The sequence below is a fragment of the Prinia subflava genome, chromosome Z (genome assembly GCF_021018805.1).
Source record: "Prinia subflava isolate CZ2003 ecotype Zambia chromosome Z, Cam_Psub_1.2, whole genome shotgun sequence".
NCBI lineage: Eukaryota > Metazoa > Chordata > Aves > Passeriformes > Cisticolidae > Prinia > Prinia subflava.
In genome coordinates this window covers 14,080,034-14,098,989 of record NC_086283.1, presented here as the reverse complement: position 1 = coordinate 14,098,989, position 18,956 = coordinate 14,080,034, and the positions used below count along the sequence as shown (strand labels likewise).

Here is an 18,956-nt window from a genome sequence, read left to right as displayed (position 1 = left end):
CAGTGTCTCCAGAGATTTTTTCCTATCTTAACATTTACTAAACCAATGCAATTTCTCCCATTAACTGGCAGCCCAGTAGCTGTCCTTAAAAAAGTAAGAGACACAAGAAGGGAAGAAACATGAGGAGCTCCCAAACCCCAGAAGGAGCTACACATGGATGGCCTCACCTCTGCCAGTTCTCAGGCAGACCTGGTCTCTCCTCCTCCTCACAGCCAGGGTGACACAGTCCAGCAGTTCCTGGCTCAGCCCAGATGTGGGAGCTTTGCAGAACCTAGCAGACATTCCTGCATACCAGCCATTCTCCACCAGATGCCGAGGGAAAGGTGGGTGCCCAGTGGTTGTGCTCCAGCTGCCAGGGTGTTTTTCACCAGCCCCAGAGAAAAATGTCCTTAGCTGCCCAGCTAACTTACGTCTTTCTGATGTTATGTAAGTGGATTGAGAGAAAAAACACTGCCATGAGCAGGTTTCTAATTAGGAAAAGAAATAAAAAGAATTATGGAATTAAGGCAAAACCTCAGCATGAATGACCCAAATCCCTTCCTTGTGCTGCAGTCCACAGCAGGCTACTAGAAAACCTCTTTTAAAAAGAAAGTTAACTCATCACTAAAATGGCACAACAAAGGCAAATTCTTTTATAGCCTGGCACCCGCTCTGCCAAGCGGCTGAACCCACCTTATTTGTCTATTCTAAGTGCAAAGGATGCTTAGAAAGAGATGTGCTTTGTGACACAAGCACTCCTACAAACACTGCTGAAATATGAGTAACAATGGGGCCCACCACAGAGTCTTAGAATCATCAAGGTTGGAAGACACCTTTAAGATCATCAGGTCCAACCATCTACCCAGCACTACCATGGTAACTCCTAAACCACCACCCAGCACCACATCCAGATGCCTGATGAGCACGTCCAGGGATGGTGACTCCATCACCTCCCTGGCCAACCTCTTCCAGTGCCTAACCAACCTAACAGTGGGAAGTATGTTTCTGATATCTAATCTGAATCTCCTGTGCCTCAGCTTAAAGCCACTTCCTCTGGTCCTCACACCGCAGGCACGGCAGAAGAGAGCAGCACCCACCTCACTACAGCCTCCTTTCATGGAGTTGTAGAGAAGGATGAGGTGCCTCCTGAATCTTCTCCAGACAAAACAATGCAAGCTTCCTCAGCTGCTGCTCATAAGACTTAAGACATGCTCTCCAGAACTTTCATGAGCCTTCTTGCCTTTCTCTGCATGTGCTCCAGCACCTCAGTGGACACTTTAAAGTGAGGGGTCCAGAACTGAACGCAGAGCTTAAGGTGTGGCCTCACCAGCACTAAGTTCAGGGGAATGATCACTTCTCTAGTCCTGCTAACCATCCATATAATCACTGTTTCCTAATCTGCACTGGCAGCTTTCTGTTGGTTATCTGCAGACTGTCATTGCCACTGAGAGTTGCCTACAACGAGTTACCTACCGTCACACTGGATACAGGTGCCTCATGACTTTGTGAACATGTCAAGCATCCACAGGTCTCCATGGCCTGACCCTAACAGGAGACAAGTGCACCCTACACTTCTCACCAATGGGGCTGTATTTCTTTAAATACTCAGTTGCAGGTGTAAGTGCCTCAGCTGCAGATTTAAGTGCCTATGCTTTAAAACATCAACTAGCTGAACTCGTAATTGTATGGTTCTCATTGGAGCGAGTAATTTGAAATTTCCTGAGGAAATCTTCTTTTCCCTCACAACACTGCCTATTGTGAGTGGAAACACCTGCCATAGAGTGATTTTGATGGCATTTGAATCCCTAAGGGCATGGCGGTTTCTCTAGCAGGTGAAGTGAAGCAGATACCCCGGGATGTAGTGCAGCTGTTTGGAAAGCTCCTATCTTCAGTAAATCAGCTGATGTTTAAACAAGAAGCCAGAGTTATTCTCTGTTTTTGAAGGCAACATCTCCCTGAAACTGCCATGTTACATGACAAAGTCTGCATCAGCTAGAAAATGTGCACTGGTCATCATTGGTTTGATAGGATGGTAGCTTATTTTCTGCACTAGTCCTTTTTCTGCTGGGTCAGTCCCCTCAGGGTGAGGGATCTTTAGGCTTTTTCCTTACTGCAGCAAGGCTACAAGGGTGAAGTACAAAAGGGACACCTCAGCTTTCCTGCTCCTAAGAGGCCTTGACAAATGCAGCACAGAGCTGAATGAACCAAGCTGCCATAGGAAGGCACCCCACTCTGGCAGCTTGGGGACCAAGGTTTGGCAGACACTGGCATGCAGGAACGTGAACCATATGACAAGGAATCCAGCAAAGCTCATTAATAAAATACCTTCTGCAATTGCCTGAAGGACTCAGCAAGTAGTTGAAGCACCCTGGCAATTACAAGGCACAGAGAAACGCAAAGAACTGTTTTTGGGAATAGACCCCAGCTTAGGGTGAGCAGACAGAACATTACTGGTAGCTGAGGCACCATGCAACTGCATTTTTTATTTCAGTCTGTTCTGCTCCTCTCCTCTCATTATAGGAAATGTGAGCCAAGGTGGGGTCCTCATGCCTTCTAGAAGATAGGTATATGGACATACCATATCTGTAACAGCACTGGGTCAAAATACTTCCGTAATCTGTTGTCTTACGCTCTTTTGTACTATGCGACAAAACTTCCCCTTTTTTTGGGTTGGAAAATAATTACTGTGACGCTGATGCTTTTGGCTTTGTGTGTGGTGTGCAGGCATGCCGGGGGGTGGTGGTGACCATCTGCTACAGCAGTGACACCGCAGGGTTAAAAGGCTGCCCCTCGCACCTGGGCTCAGGGGTGGCTGTGCTGGGTGAGCGATGTGTTGTTGTGCGGCAGGGGGCTGCTGAAAGGCTGAGTGAATTCGTGGGAAAGGGCAGAGCAGCAGCAGCTGCAGAAGAGCCTGTGCTTGTGGAGCAGCTGTGCAAAGGCAAGGGCATTTACACAGAGGGAAGCAGACAGGTCTCTTCTCCAGCACGGACAGCACATGGAAGCTTCCACCACCACACTGAGCTTTGCAAGGTGCCAGAGCTCAGGCTTGAATACAGAAAGCCCTTTATAGCTGCTCTTACACATATTTATAAAGTCAGGTATAATGTTCACCCTTAAAAGTCCTTTCTTTACCCACATCAGCCTACAAACAGAGACCCAGAATAATTAAGACAGTGTTCATTTTATTGTACTCAGCATGGAAACCAGATGTAAAACAGGAAAACATTAAATTCCTAAGGGACTCAGTCAGGTGGGTAACATTGGTTTAGTTATCACTTTAAAACTTCACATGCAAACTTCTGTTGGTATGTCTCAAATGAATGCCATGGTACATCTGGTAGCCTAAGACTAGCTTTACTTTGTACAGTACATCACATTCAATCAGTGTAACTATAAAATTAATAAAGCCACAATAATATCAGTTGTTAGAAGCCTCCAAGTTGGTTTTCTTCTGATGCTGTCTGGCTCATGGCCATAGTTTTTTTGAAATTAAAAGTTCAGATACACTCCCTACCTTTAATTCTGGGCAGAAACTCCCAATAATCTTGTCACTGAGACCTTTACTTCACAACTTAGTGATTTTATGTGCCATAAACACACAAACGGTTCTCTTCCATTTCATGGAAATTCCTCAGGGCAGTGTCTAAACTTGCTTCTGATGTACTTGAAACTATTGATTGTGAACTGAGTTAAGGGAAGTGTCAGGAGGACCCTCCAGCAGAAGGGTCACCTCTTATTGCAGAGCTGCTTATTGCAGAGAAGTATCTGTGAGACTGATATTCTGCAGCAGACAGCTGCTGGAGACTTTGCAGGCAGATTTGTCACTTATTTCTACTCCAAAGAGTGTCAGTCTTAAGAGAAAGCTAACAAAAATTTGAGGTCTGATATTTCAAATGGGGATTAGTTAACGTGATTCTATTCCTAAGGACATCAGATGCTTCTTATGACCCACAGTCTGGTTTTTAGAGACCAGAAAAAGATTTAAACTTGCCTCAAGGTTGTGGAAAATGCTAAGCCTCTAGCATTCAATCAAAAGAGCAGAGGGAAAAAAATCATATTAGAGCATGAGTGACGCATGAGACCTGTACATATGTACTTGTCTTTTAAATAGGGACACACACACATAAGTTTACCAACATCAAAAGTTTTCCTAGTGGAACAATATTCCTCTCTGTGTGATTTGGCTCAGTAATAACATTGCTTTTCTTTAAAGAAGCCTGAATGATAAAAAGCAGGTTTCACTTTGTAAAACCTTCTTTGCCAGGATTTGATGCAAAATCCACACTATAAACTCTAGGAGGGAAAAGCTGCTCAGAAAAACACAAAGCAGAAAAAACAATAAATCTGAGTTAAAAAAAAAAATCAGTTTGGCTCAATTCAGCTGTAATATATTCTTCAGTCTTCCTTTTAAACACCCACAGTGACTCAAGTGGGATAATTTAGGCCCCTAAGAGAATATTGAAGCCAGTTCAAGTTACAGGTTCTGCCCTTCAGGTCACACCACAGCATCCAATGGCACCAGAGATATTTCATAGTGTGTTCATAGTGTGCAGGTGAAGATCTACCTGCATGTCTTTGGGACAACTGAAAATACTGACCACTCATACAGGCATCACAGAAACACCAAAAAATAAACCAGCAGAGATTGGTTACTGAAACAGGTAATTAGGGAAGTGTAGGGAAAACTTTCCCTCAGACCACAGCCCTTAACTTTCTAAGCCCACAGAGTCTGACAATCAGTTGTCTGTCATTCAGAGCAGCCATTACCACAAACTGTGTGCAAAAGTGACTTCGTTGTGGTAGCATTTTGTGTTAATTTTTAAAAGGTGTAGAAGGATAGACACAGAACAAGATAATGGAGCTAGTAAGTTAATAAAATTTGTACTGTCATACAAACCTTGCATATACTGTGCTAACTAATGAAACACCGGTATGGTACATTCCATGAAGTTTCCAAACTGAAAACCAGTGGCCGACAATTTGAATTCTTCATCAATGCTGATTTTCATTTGGATTTCTGCTTCTAACACTTAAACATAGTAATGAAATTCAAGAGAAAAGCTAGTGCTATCTTTAGAGCATATATTCAATTTTTTGAATCCCCTCAATATACTTCTTCAAATGGTGCATTTTACAAGCTCTTACGTTTTAGTGGCAGTAATAAACAGTTTGGCTGCTTAGACGTTTTGTTGAATTCTATTTGAATATTTCTATAAATACTAGCAAAATATATAGCCTTTGGAAATAGTAATTTTCCTAAAAGACATAGGATGCCAACAAATAAAAAAGTATGTGAGGTCAGAAAACAAGTGGGCAAAACAGACAGGGATGGGAATTCATTGTGAAGCACCTACACCAACTTTATTTTACTTCTCTTTTTTTCCTTCCCTCCCCATGTTTCTCAGCAATTTCTTCTTCTGTATTCAAAAGAATGTTTTCTTCTCCTGAAATGGAGAACACAGATATTCCCCTTCCTGTCCCTTTAGCTCTTTCCCCACTCTTTTTTTCCAAACCAAGTCAACAGAATAGAGGCAGAACTTCAGCACTTGTGCCCAAACAACACAAAGCTGGCAGATACCAACCAAATGCAGACAGATGGGTATCACGGCCTCACCCAGGACTATATTGCAAATTGCCTGCAATGAGATACTCCTTCAACTCAAGTATTGTATTCACAACACTGAAACATGCTTATTCTCACCTTTGTGAGTGGAAAGCCGCCTAAGTGGATCTAGAAGTAAATCTTCCATTCTTATTCACTGCTTTTATTAATGGTTCTTGCTACGTCAGCCTTCCTAGAAGATGTGACAGACAGGGAAGGGTTTCCTGACAATGGGCTTGTTTCCCAAAATCTCTCATCTTGCAAAAAATTAATTTAAGAGTTACTTCAACTGGCTAGGCTGCAACACAGGTTTGGGGTTTTTTTTCCCTATAGATTTGCTCTTGGGAATGACCAAGAATTTTCTGTTCTGAACCCTCTTTTTGCTAGCCCAAATGGATTTCCTTGGTTGTTACCTTTACAACTAATGCAATGTGATTCTGAATCACTGGGCAGAGAAAAATAATGGGGTGGTGGCACATGGATCATCTCCCCCTACTCTCTGCCATATCACTACTCCAAGCACATTTTCATTTCTGAGACAGACATGACACCAAGAACAGCCTTTCTTAGCTGCTACAAGCCCTCTCAAATGCATATTTTTTAAATGCTATCCCCAATGAGGTTGTTTTGCTGTTGGTGAAAGACGTGTCATCAGTGAGGATTCACACTGTCACCTAGACATTGTATGCAGGAGAAAGCACTAATCACCAGTGTTAAACTAGCAGGTTGCCTACAGTCTTCCCTAGCAAGGCACAGTCAAAACCTAAAATGTTTTCCATGAGATGTGCTGGTGATTATCGACTCATTTTTATGTGTTGGCTTTTGGCACTTTATTGCTTGGCTTCCAATGCCTGCAGGACTTCTGCAGCCACCAGGCAGTGCCATGGACAATTTGCATCTTTGCACTCGTATTTGCCCAGAACACAGGCTGAGCATTACATGCTGTTTTGTTTATGCCCATGCAGTTGTTCAGGTGCATTCACTCAGTAACTTGTCCATCAGCACCCTGTAGTACAAATGCACTGGTGAGATTTTCCTGGAAAAAAGGTCATTTGGTGTGGGGAAGAGAGGGTGGACCAGCTACTGAAGACTCACTGCAAAAAGCTGCAAGAAACCAGGGAAGATCTCTCATTCCTTGCAAAGAAGCAGTAAGTCCAAGTGTTGCCCTTGCATCCTGGTCATTCATTGCCAAGCCTAGTTTGGTCTCCTTAAAGCAACTCATACCCATATCCTAGAAATATTTTGCAGAGCTGAAGCTAAAGGATAAAATTCATGGAAATCAGTGAACGAGTGATAGCTCATAGTTTATTCTCCTCTGGAAGAAAAAAATAGGACAATCCATTTGTATATTCAGGCTGAGCATATTTGTAAAGGGACAGTTCAGAGTAAGCTGGCTCACAGCTACAGCAAGGGGAACGCAGATGGGGATGTGAGCTGAGCCAAGGGACACAACTTCACACAAAGACAGGCTGGGCAACAGCAAGCAAGGGAAGGGGCAGAAGGGAGGCAAAAGGAGCAGCACAGAGCCTTGGACCTATACAGGACACAGCAAAAACTGTAGACAACTCAGGGAACCTTGTCAGGGCTGACACGGACACCATGTGGGAAGAGACACTGAACTTGTCAACTGACCTAACGATACTGGCAATATTAATCCCACACAAAATTTCACGTGAAACTCACATCTCAGACACTGCTAGAAAGAGGGTGGAAACAGCAGTACTAACAGGAAAAAGTTTGGAGACTTTCCTCCTGGTAGGCAGAGGTGGGAAGACACTCTCTAATGTGGTGTTTCAGAATTAAAAACTCAGCACCACAAGTAGAAGAGGACTTGAAATATACACAAATTGAACATGGACGAGACATAAAGCTCCCTGGTATACATCTGAGGAAAACTAGGAGTCAATTCAGTACTATGCTTAGGGGCAACACTTTTCATTGCACTGGGTTAAAATGTTGTATCTTACAGTATTTTATTTTTCTGCTGGGGAAAAACTGCCTCCAAACAGCTACTACGAAGGCTTGGCAGTTGATATACTCAAGAAGTCTGGCCTCCTAAATAACTGGGGACCACTTCAGGTTCACTTCACAGGAAAAACAAACAAAAAAACAAACAAACAAACAAACAACCAACCAAACAAACCAAAACAAAAAAGATACTAATACTCATTTACACAGTGTAAACCTGTAAGATTTAGAGTAAGTTGTAAGAGTAAGATCTACAGAGTAAGTCAGGTGTGTGGTACTAGAGACAGAAATAAATTATCATAATGAGTCATGAAAAATCTTTAATGGACTAGAAGTATGTCCTATTTAAATGTAATACTCTGCAGGATTACAATATCGAAATCATCAGTGCTTTGCAGGATTGGTAACTAAATTTTCTACAAACTGCAGGAGATCCCCAGCCTCCAATAATGAACTCTAGTGGACAAAATACAGAGCTACTGTTAAACACATTTCCCAAGTTGAAAAATATTATTGAGAAATGAGACCAACATGTATTTGAGACATTATTGTATATCTTACTTCTGGAGAAACAGTCACTAAGCTACCTTTTATTAGCAGTTTCTACAACTAAGTTCAGAAATACAGCAAAGATTGTCTCAAGATTTCAGTACTGCTGCAAATTTCTCAAGTTAACAGTATAATGGTTCATAATACAGAGTGTTAGGTAAAACAAAATAAAACATAATAAAACATAGGCTAAATAAATGGTATTTGGGTTATGAAAGGCAGCAAGAAAAGCACCGAAACACTGAAAAAAACCAGTAGAGTTGGCTAAGGGCTTAAAAATGAAAAAAAAATCAGTGTAACACACTAGACATAGAGGCTCATGGACCCTAATGCACAGGAAAGCCTGCTGCTATGAGAAAACATTACTGTGCATCTCTGGAGAGAGAAGAAAGATCCACATCACTTTAAAGAGTGATTTAGAAGAGAGGTGCTCAGCACAGTGGGAGGCTGGGAGCATGGGCTGCCCACCTCGCCTGAGGAGGCAGGATATCTCCCTGCTTTTTAAAGACTTGGCAGGAGTACCAGAGTAATGGTGGGCACCATCCTGCTGGATGCAGGTCCATCTACCAATGCGCTCTCCTGTGCCTCCACGGCTTATACCTTAAGAGTGGCCACTGCAGGGGACAAAAAGCATCTCTCTCATCTCCCCTTCTGGCCATCAACATCCTACTGATTTAGCTTCTCCCAAACAGAGAATCCTTCAGTCCTGATTCTCATTCTTTGCCTGGTTCTGCATTTCAACAGGAGGGGAAGACCAGGCTCCCTGTGGCTCACCTGAGAAGGGCAGTCCACAGTAAGAACAGAAGTGAGGCTTCTTAGCGATCAACGTCCATAGCCTGTTCATGGACTTGCCTCAGCACGGGTAACTTACAAACAAGGAAAGTTGTCTTGTGTTAGGTCTTTACAGCTGTTGAATCTTAATTCCACCTCCCTCAGCTTCCCCTAGTCCACCCTCTTTGAGTGAGACCTCATAATGCACATAAATAAATCCCCATAATTCTGACAATCCCTCTGCTTTCTTCTTTATCAGAAGATGCTGCTCTCCCTGCAGCAAGGTGGCAATTGAAATTTGTGCTTTTGCTAAGTGCCTAGCTTTTCATCTGACAGCAGTCAAGGTTGGGGCATAACGTGGAAATACACCAGCTGTGACAATAATAAAGGCAGGATGGAGCATGTGGCTAGTCAGAAAACAAAGGCGGATTATTTTCCACTGTTGCATCACAACCCCATACACAACCAAACAGCAGGACTTGAGCAGAGGGACTCTCTCCACCACTGCAGGTATTTAGGCACCCCTGCATGTCAGTCTAACACAGAAGAGGGAGCAGGTCGAACGCAGCAATTAGGACGCCGAAAATTCTGCAGCATGGACTGGAACATGTTGTGCTGCCTCCCTTTCAGTTTTTTATTTGAGGATGTATCTGAGGAAATGGATTTCCGGGTCTGACTGTTCTGAGCCCGGATCAGTTTCTCATGTTCCCGTATTTGTCTCTGTAAGTGGTTCTGGATGGCAATTCCCAGGGACTCTGGATCAAGGGAAGCACCATAAACCTCCCACGTCATTCCTTGCTCATCCCAAACAACATCCCTGACGTGTTTGGACTGCTTCACCTGTACTTTCGCCTCCATGGCTGCGGTGGAGTGCTTTTTGTTCTCCCCCAGGTTTGGCACAGCCTGAGAGGAAGCAGAAATCACTGCAGTGTGGAGGTCGTGTCTGGCCTCCCTGGCCCGGAGGCCCTCTTGCTGGGGAGCTGCCAATGCTGCCATGGGAGGGGCAAGACTTGCAGAACTCACACTCAACTCAGGCGTCAGTCCTGCCTGCAGGTTCTGGTCACCAGCCACCTGAGACTGGCCTCCATGGCCTCTGCTCTCCTTCTCACCCGCATCCTGTGAGCATGCCTTTGCACAGAGAGGGCTGCTAACACTCAGCCCTCCTTTAGGATCAAGCAACACCGAGTTTTCTTCCTTTGGTTTTACCACAGATTGATTAGCACTAGCCTTCCCTTGACTCACACCCTTGCTTTGTACAGGCTTTTGGTCAGAGCTGCCCAGGACCTCCTTCTGCTTGACTTCACTGTCCTTGCCAGAGAGTAAAGGTGACCGGCTGCTTCCTGCATGAGGGACGAGATCTCGCACGTTGTTCTGGGTTCCTGGGACAGCATTAGTGGAAGTGGTGCTTGGCTCACCAGCACCAGTCCCAGACTGTGATGGAGTTTGATTACTGGAGTCAGCTCCAAGTTGCTCAGCTGGGATGGGCTTTGGTGGGACTGGAGCATCCTTTGGCAGCTGAGCAGTGTCCTTGACATCATGAGCTGCACTGGTCATTTTGGCGTTACCCACAGATGTTTCTTGGGATGTAACAGCTGCAGAGGAGCAGGGAAGAACAGGTTTCACATTATCTGCTGATACTGGAGATGCCATGTCAGATGGGACCCCGGGCAGTTTGACAGGCTGGGTTTGGGCTGAAGCAGTTACAGCCACAACAGTCGATTTTGATGTGATACCAGGAGAACATGGAAACTTTTGTTGTGAGGATAAACTATCAGTAAGTGCAGCCTGGGTCAGCCCCATACCTCCTTGGTAAATTATGTGCAGTTCTTCCTTCTCCTCTGGAGGAGGATTCCCTTTTAAGAAGGCAGCAAAGATGCTGGGGCTAGTGGAAGCTGATTTGCTCTCCACAGTAGCCACGGCCTGAACCTCAGCATCCCGCCATGTCCTGCTTACAGCTTCCTGAGTAAAAGGGCTGCTCTCTGGTTGAGCCGTCATTGTACCTGTTTCTCTGAATTTGGAGAGCTGGGTGGGGTTTGGACTCCCAGGTGTGGGGTCCAGGTTGTGTACAGGATGTGGACTCCCATGGCCAGACTGGGCTGGTGCCTCGCTGCTCTGCACTGCTCCAGTTTTACCTGGGGGATGCAACTGTGCCATGTCTGCAGTCCCGCTTTTTGCCTCCAGACTGGTCTGCGGATCTCTCCCCAGGTCGGCTTCGGTTTGCCTTGCTGGCAAGGCTGACTGACACACAGCAGAACCATTCTTTTCTGCCACCCTGTCTTTTTCTCCTCTTTGCAGAGGGTTTGCCTGAGAAGTATGACAGAATTGATTAACCCCAACAGGATCACCCGGGGAAGAATAATTTAACACTTCAAGCACTGGCTGATCATCAGTTCCCTGAGGTTTCAAGGCAGAGTCATCTATCTGTGTCAGGGAGCTCGTTTTGGCCTGGCTGCCTTGCACAAACTGCCGGGAGCTCTGGGGGGCCGGCATCATCTCTGGCCCTTGCCCCACCAAGAGGGCTCCTGCTGCAGCAAGGGCTGGCGCTGCTGGTGCCTGGATGCCCTCTGGCTGGGAACAACCAGCAGGCTTTACATCTGCAGGATGCCCCTCTGCAGCTGTGCTGGCCAGCCTGGAAGAAAAGGCTTGCTGCTGGCTGTCATCATCTGTGTGGCACTGCTCGCACCTCTGTGTGCTGGTGGCACCTGTGCAGTTCAGGTCCAACAAGCAAACCCCAGCTGAGCTGGACGGCGTGCACGGGAAGCCATTGCTGGCCCTCTCGACACGGGGGGCTGGGCTCTGGTGCTTAGCAGGCTGCAGGTCTCCCAGGTGCTCCTCCTCTGCAGAACTTGACACCAGGGAAAGCTTGGCAGATCTCAGAGGATCTGGTACAGTCCCCATGGACTGTCTTAGAGATGTTGTTTGTCCTTAGCTTCTCCTTGGAGTTTTCCCACTGGGCAGGCTGTCAACGACAGGTTTCCTGTGAAGCTAATCTGTTAATGAAACAAAAACAGTGTTAGCAGCAGTCAGATTTAAGAAAAAGTACCCAGAACTAATTGATTTTACAGTGTGAAGAAAAATACTTGCAGGCAGGGGGTAAAGTGAAGCATCCAATTCTGCTTGGAAGTCACAAAAAAGACAGATTTCAAGGACCTCCCAATTCTTAGGTTTGCATGGAGAAATCAATACTAGGGACAAAGCAACAACAGTTCCTGTGCTGTTGATACATTAATAAAAACATTGACATGCCAAGAGGGAGGGGAAAAAAACCCACATTAAATGAAAGAAGAGGTACAGAGTTTGCATGGAAGTTTGAGTCACGAAATAAAATCTCTGTGATAGTATTTTCTAGCAAGCCACCTGTGGAAGGAAAAGCCTATGCAAAGAACAGATCCCTAGGTTTGAGTAGATTCTACATCTTCAGTGAGCACCAGTTCCCCCTTCTTCTAAAGGATAGCCTTTCTAGCTCCACTACCAACAAGGACATGATCATGGGGGGCAAGAGGTCAATTCAGACTAACGTGGATGAACTCAAACCTCACTGGTAAAAGGAATATGGAGGAATCACAGCCTGCTGGGCGATGCAGATAGAAACCAAGAAGAGGTACTGCACACCAGGGCTGTGCACATACTTACTGCTGTCACATTTAGATCCTTTGAAATAATTACTAGGAAGCCAGCTTGATTAATAAATGGGGGTACAGATGACCTAGAAATCAACTTACAAGTAGGTGGTATGAAATTGAAAGGGAAACATTGCAGCAGCGCAGAACAGGAGGGGCTCATGCCATACCTAGCGAAATGTGGGGGAGGGATTTTAAGCAGGCAGAGCAGAATTATCTAGGTTTGAACCATGCCAGAACTGCAGAGAAACCATCCTTTCAAACATGAGGTTATCTCCAAAGGTGCTTGTTGCATTTCCAAAGGGCTTAGCACTGCCCAGCCCGACGCTGCTAGAGATCAGGGATGGGATCCATGACAGTAGAGTGGTGATAAAATCCAGTGATAAAATCCCACCCCACTCTTCTTTTAAACTGTGCTTGTTTAAAAAGCTTTCACTGGCTTATGCTTCCAGCAAAACACAGGTATGAGACCTGGGAGACACACAAGTTTTGCAACCTGATGATAAGAACATTGCTATACCTGTTTGTGTGTACTCATCTCTGCAGGCACACAGCAGGATCTCCCTTGCTACATTACTAGGGACATGCTGCTGGAAGCAGTGGAGCAATCACTCAGCTGTTCCAGACCCTCCCTACCCATTAGCAAAATCAACAAAAGCTCTCTCCAGAAAAATCTCTATTCGCCTTTCCTCAGCCTGGATGGCAGTGGTATAACTTCCTCAGTTTCTGTAAAGTCTCATATTTCAGCACCTTAAGATGCTCTAAAAGAGCAACAGGAGAAAAATGCTCAATGAAGGAAAATTAAAAAAAATACAGCCAGTCTTTTTTCTAAGAAAAGGAAAGTGCTGCAACTTATTACTTATTCATTAAGCTTTCTGTCTTCCAGGTATTAAAAATTTATTACTTTTATACTGCTTCTTTGGGCTCTGTCCAGCCACAGAGATACAGTCTGCTGGGTTATGCCAGCCCTGACAAACTGCCCCTGAAGGATCCCAAGTTCCTTAGCTGCACCCTGTGACAGCACCCCAGCAACACCCCACAATGGCTTTCCAGGAGGGCTGGAAAGGATTGCCAAGCTTTCTGAGAAGTACTGAGAGTAGGTAAACCAGGCTGCAAATCAATTGAAGTTTGTGGCTGCCACATGTCTTGCCTTCATTTTGTTCTCACTTTAAGGACAGCCAATACACTCCTGAAGGAAGGACAGATGTTCCTTGTTCACCCTGTTGTGCTATAAACATCTAAGAACTGCGAGGAGATGAGCAGATAGCTTTGGGTATCCATTGGACTAAATTCTGTTACTCTCTTATTTCCTTTTTCAAATACCAATGCAAACCAAACCAGTATATACAACTGGGCAGGTCAGATATATTTTTTCCTTATTCTTTTAGATCCAGAGTTTATTTAAGAAAAATTAAGCAAATAATGGAACAAAATCAATCCCCATTTTTAGGATGTACTACTTACTACTCAGCAAACAGTGTCAGAAGAAAAAAAGATTTCAGAAAAAATCTGGTTGGCTCTTCACTATACAAAACCTGGGCAAGGCAACCTGCATACTGGAACATTATCTTTTAACTCATATCCACTCAATAAGGAAGTGATTCCTAATTTTTCAATTAAATGAATTAGTTCTGGTCTGAATTCTGCATGAATTCTCCCCATCTGTTTAGTGGCTCTTCACCAGAATCACCTGAAACACACAGTTGAGTGTCTGCCTCATGTGGTAATTTAAAGAGATTCTGCTACCAGTCCTTGACATACAACATCAACAGAAGAAATTCTGCCCCAGAAAACCCACCTGGACCTATTCACTGATGTGGGACAACTGAGCATAGTCCAGACATTTTGCTTGGCCCTTGAATATGGGTTGAGGGACAGATTATTCTTCTGCCTGGAGTGACTCTGCAAATGAGTCAGTTTACGAGAATAAGGTTTCTATAAAGACTTTGTCAAAGTCATGGCAACTATTTTCTAGACTGTCACTAAACCATCCTAATGACAGGAGCCAAAGGCACTGAAGTAGCCTAAATAAGCATGGTAACTTGAGAAAATATTTTAATTTAAGAATTAATAAAAAATTAGGAAAAAAATCAAAGTCTTATGAAGAAGAGCAGCAAGGAAGCCCTACAGATTACAGAATGGGAAAAACATTTTTATTATTGGAATCTTATTAATGATTATTGTATCATTTTTATTATTTGAGTTCTGTGTGAAGAACCATGTTGGCACCTGTGGGCAACATACTCAACTGCCAAGACAGTGAGGATTCAAACAAACAAACAACATTGCCTGCAAGCAAATACTTAGGAAAAACAGAAATACAAAACTCAGTCGAAGGCAAAAAAACATGTCAAAACAAATCAAGATTGCTGATGAATTTTTCAAGTCTTGTATGCCAGACCTGGAGCAATCATCCAAAGTTTTCTTTTAACAGGAGGTGAAATTAGTATCTCTACAAAGGTCAAAATCAATTTTTAGTAATAAGAACAGATTTGCTACACCAACTTCTTCTTATCCTTATTATTGCAGATCAAATTAGCCTGCCTGTGTCAATCTCACCTCAACAAAGAATTATACTGGACCTTTAGCAACAAGAGGTTTCTAACTTTGGCAAAGTCTGTGTTTGGCTGAAAGGGTCTGGGAGGGTCCCTGGCCAGCAGACCTTCACGGACTCTTGTAACTTAGCAGGTCTTTTTCATGTGTTGTTAAAGAACCCCAAGAAGCCCCAAATCCCAAGAGCAACCCAATGCTGACAATGTAAAGAAATTCCTATTTATTTCAGTAATACCCAACCCCCAATAAAACAACACTGCAATTTTTACTCTTGCTGCTTATGAGAAAATCAACAAAACCAGAAAATCTGCATGTTTCATAGTACAAACCAATAAATTTTCAGGAAATTCCTACATAAGATTCTGCCTTCCATTCCTTCTGGAAGAAATCTGAAAATCACAAAAGCACAAATAAGACTTCCAGCATCCCCACCTACCCTCAACTATAAAAACAACTAAAGAGAAACTTCCAAACAAATCAAGCACCCCTTTCCCAATTCCAGATTCTCATCACCTTTCCATTCCTTGAGTCCTGCACTCTTTGAGCCCTCTCTTCAGCCTTGTCTCTGCAAACAGAAGAGCTGAACATTTGCTCTTAATAGCTCTAATCTTATCTCTCAGATCATCACAAAAATCATGATACAGCCACACTGGTTAAGAACAGAGATAAACATCTGCTGAAGTGGGAATTCAGTCTCTGTTCTCATTTTCTGATCCAAGTAAAAAGACAATGGCTCACTTAAACTCACCCTGGACCACTAAATATATAGAAAATAAAATGCATTTCTTGAAATTTTAAATATACAAATGCACTTGCATCCTTCTAATTCTGCAGCCAGTGGGCTTTTTACCCTCTTTTCAATGTCAAAGGGTGTTTGTTATCCCGTTTTTTGTGAAAAATTTGCTTTATGGGTTATTTTCACCTAAATATCTGTGAGATCAAAAAGACTGGCACTACAAATGAAAGACAGCACAAAACAAGGACACATTCATTAAAATACATAAGAGATTGCCTGAAGAGGTAAGATGCAAGACACAGAGCTTCCATCTTTCAGTGTGTTTTGGGATGCTGATAGGAGACAAATGTTCCTTGTGATGACAGGGAGGGAAGAGGTGTTGGGGATGCCCACAGATACCTTGCATACCTGTGATTCCCACCAGATACGGGGCTGGCATTTCAAGCAGAGGGTGCCCCAAGTCCCAGTTCTTCTTCTACATCTCAGGAATACACATGTTATTCCAGGTCAGATCTGCAACAAATCTGTGCCACAGAAAGGCAGAGAGCTGGACAGCAGAAGCAACACATTCAGCATCCCAGGTGCAGCACCTTTTGTGCAGACATTAGGCAAGGTGGGTGATTGTACACACACTACAACACTAAGTCAGCTGGAACCACCAACTGAGCCACATGAACAGCCCTGAGGAGGAGCCAGATCCAGTCAGGACTCCTCACCAGACCTCAGAGCTCTTCCTCCTTGATGCTGACATACAACCAGCAATGTCTATCAGGTCTGCTCAGAAAGGTGTCATGACACAATGAAAAATGGAAAGGATGGAGGTAAAAATGGGAAATAAGTCCAAACACAAAAACAGAGCCTAAGAGCTCATCTTTGCTTGTAATGGTAGTAAAAAGAAGAAAATCATGTGAAAATCAAGGGCAGGATGCATTACCATTTTCAGTCAAAAGGAGGTGGCTGCCAATCAGCCTGACATCTACTGAAGATTTATCTAGCAATAACTGTACATGCTGAAGAAATGCATTTTTCTGGCTGTTGTCTCCTCCCATCTTGCATCTCTCTGCCAGGTGCAGAGGATAACTCTGCAACTTGCAGAGCATGGGAACTCCACTTTGGATGAATGAAGTTCAGCTTAACCTGCGTCCCAAAACCTACACATAAGAAAATGTGTGAAGCCAGTCTTACAAATGGTATACTATCCTCTGGGACTAATTCAAAGTAAAGCAAACTGCTTTCCACCTTCCTTTATTCCTCTGAGCTTCTAGTAAACCTTAAGTGCAGCCTGCCAAGAGCCCTGAGCAGGACCTTGCCCCAACATTTCAAAGCAGTCCAGGGGCACATAGGGACCTCAGCAGTCGTTCAGGGACAGATGTGTGAGAATATCTGCAATCGGCTTTTAATAGGCAGGCACAGAGAATAAGACCATGTTGTGATCAAGTATGATTCAGCTCTACCGTCCTGCTGGCAGTTACCCTTCAATTAGAAAGATGTCCATCTAAAAGGAAATACAGCTCTGCTCTGAGACAGGATGTTCCAGCCTGTGTCCCATCTGTTTCCTGTGGGCAGCACCCATTTTGCCCTGGCCAGGAGACAAGCAGCAACCCCCACATGCAGCTCTGGCACCTGCTGATGAGGCCCTGGCAGGAGCCCGTGCAGTTAGCAATGCCACAATGCAACTCAACCCCAAAAGCTGGGCTGCCCCTGCTGAAAATGTCATTATTGTCTAGCCATGGCCAAAGGCAACAGGGTGCTACGTGCTGTGGATGGGCTGCAAGAGCATCTTGTTTATGTGAGAGTAAGAATCAAGTGGTTATGGATTTACAGGTGCAATATAGTTTATCGAAATTCTTCCACATTTCCAGAAGCAAAATGGGTTTGCCTTTCACTCCAACACTTTAAAGCAAGAAAAAAAGCAGTATTTAGAAGTGATACAGTACAGTATCGAGAAGATTGCTAGAAGACAACATTTGGCAAGAAGATTGAAAATTCTGATTTAAATTAAGAATTGTGGTATCATCTGCTGCCATTGAAGCTTTGAGCCTTCAATGTTCACTCATTTCTCACAGATTAAAAGCCTTTTCCAGGAGTAGCTCAGATCCTCATGTAATCACAGCGTCTAGAATCTCCTTAAAGAGTCTCACACATCAGAGGAGGGTGGCATGGGCAGGAACCACAGGAGGGCTGAACATCCATCACCTCCACACTCTTCTTTTGTATCATAATGCCCCTCTACTTCCCCACTCAGCTCACCCTCCCAAGCGTGCTCTCTGTTGCAGACAGGGGCCTTGGGCAGCAGCAGGGGCTGCAAAGACATTCTCTCTCCAGGTACACCTCCTCCCAGGGCTGCAGCACCCAACAAAAAGGCTTTCTTTAGTGAGGCATGTAAGTATGCAAAAGCCCCTGCTGAACACTGGGCTTGCTGCAGAGCATCGCAAAGAGCCCATCAGTCTTTCTCTTCCAAGGTGAAAGGGAAGGATAAATGTCTTTATGAAAACAGCTAAATGAAACAACAACTACACTGACTGGCAGCCAGCTGTAACAGTTGCATAAGCTACAGCCATATTTCTGCCTCATATCCTGGGCCACCCTGGAGGGGAGGCAACACGTGGGTAAAACCCACAAGGATATACCTTTATTTGTTTAATTGCGTGTTATTATGTTTAGCCTCATTATTTATCAGCAGTTTCTTCTTATTCCAGTGTCTGACCCTGGAAATCATTTTTATGGAAATGCAGCCTGACTTCAAGGGTAAGCCATGTTTCAGGAGGAAGTCTGCATGCACCCTCCTGACACATGCATGTGACAGGAAACCAGCAACCTGCTGTCCACTTCAGGCAGGAGACTCCACTTCACATAGCTCACTGCCACTGCTTATTTTTCTTCAGCTTACTATTGCGTAAAAACAAGATGTGGTTTTTGAGGAATGTGAACAGGAGGGTCATATGGATCTCTCAAATGCCACTTTTCTATTTGCTGTTGAAAGCAACAGAATTTCTAATGACCAAGGGGAATGTCACTCCTTACCTATCCTGCTATCTTTCTGATAAAAGCCTGTTGAACTCTAACCCGCCATTAACACATATTATGCAGCTGACTGCATTTGAATGTTGACAGCTGACAAACAAAAGCCCTTCATGAGCTTTTTGTGAGAGCAGTTTAGCAGTAACCAACAACAAAT

General features: G+C 44.1%; 1 protein-coding gene across 4 annotated transcripts in view; it reads right to left on the bottom strand.

The window, feature by feature from the left end:
* Window positions 1–3,141: 3,141 nt before the first annotated feature.
* Window positions 3,142–18,956, bottom strand: part of GPRIN3 (GPRIN family member 3) — a 33,614-nt gene continuing 17,799 nt past the window's right edge. For all 4 annotated transcript variants that reach the window (XM_063422532.1, XM_063422533.1, XM_063422535.1 and 1 more), the window contains exon 2: window positions 3,142–11,859. In XM_063422532.1, the coding sequence (XP_063278602.1) occupies window positions 9,401–11,767 (2,367 nt within the window). In that variant the 5' untranslated portion in view covers window positions 11,768–11,859 and the 3' untranslated portion in view covers window positions 3,142–9,400. The remainder of the gene's footprint in view (window positions 11,860–18,956) is intronic.